This window comes from Nematocida parisii (genome assembly GCF_000250985.1).
Source record: "Nematocida parisii ERTm1 unplaced genomic scaffold supercont1.63, whole genome shotgun sequence".
Classification (NCBI taxonomy): Eukaryota; Fungi; Microsporidia; genus Nematocida; species Nematocida parisii.
The window spans coordinates 1-511 of record NW_013524708.1 but is presented as its reverse complement, the minus strand read 5'-3'; the positions used below and the strand labels follow the sequence as shown (position 1 = coordinate 511).

The window sequence follows — 511 nt, the reverse complement described above, 5'->3', positions numbered from 1 at the left end:
ACTCTCTCCTTTCACTCTCTTCTCTATCTTGGCTATGTAGCAGGGTAATAATGGTGTTATTTCTCATGAGTACACCAGATTCAATATTTACTTATGCATTTATACATATAAAACGATTCAAGAGGCTCTAGAATGTCTTTTTTGTTCAATTCAGCAATTTCGCTTATTTTGCTCATAAGACAGTCGTACTTTTCAACAATTTCTGGGCTTTCTTCATCACAAAATAGATTCTTACCCGTTTCTAAATTTTCCAATATATCGAAATAATTGTCAAAAATCCAACTATCCCATATGTTATCTTGATTAAAATTATAATTAACATCTATTTGATCCATTAGAATCTTTACAATCTCTTTCGTATCTTTTAAACTGCAATAATTACCAGATCCTACTTTGACAATCCATCTTAAGTAAATAACAAATATATTTGATCCATCTGGCTGCATAACTGTTTCATATATTATCTTTATAAGCTCTAAAAGTATTTCAGTTGACTTATTAGTCTTTATAG

General features: G+C 29.5%; 1 protein-coding gene across 1 annotated transcript; it reads right to left on the bottom strand.

Moving 5' to 3' along the window:
- Nucleotides 1-80: 80 nt before the first annotated feature.
- Nucleotides 81-446, bottom strand: NEPG_02668 (uncharacterized protein; the record flags this gene model as incomplete). The annotated part of the gene is made up of 1 exon (XM_013205041.1): nt 81-446. One exon carries the CDS (start codon nt 444-446, stop codon nt 81-83), a length of 366 nt encoding a protein of 121 aa, XP_013060495.1.
- Between the last annotated feature and the right edge of the window lie 65 nt (nt 447-511).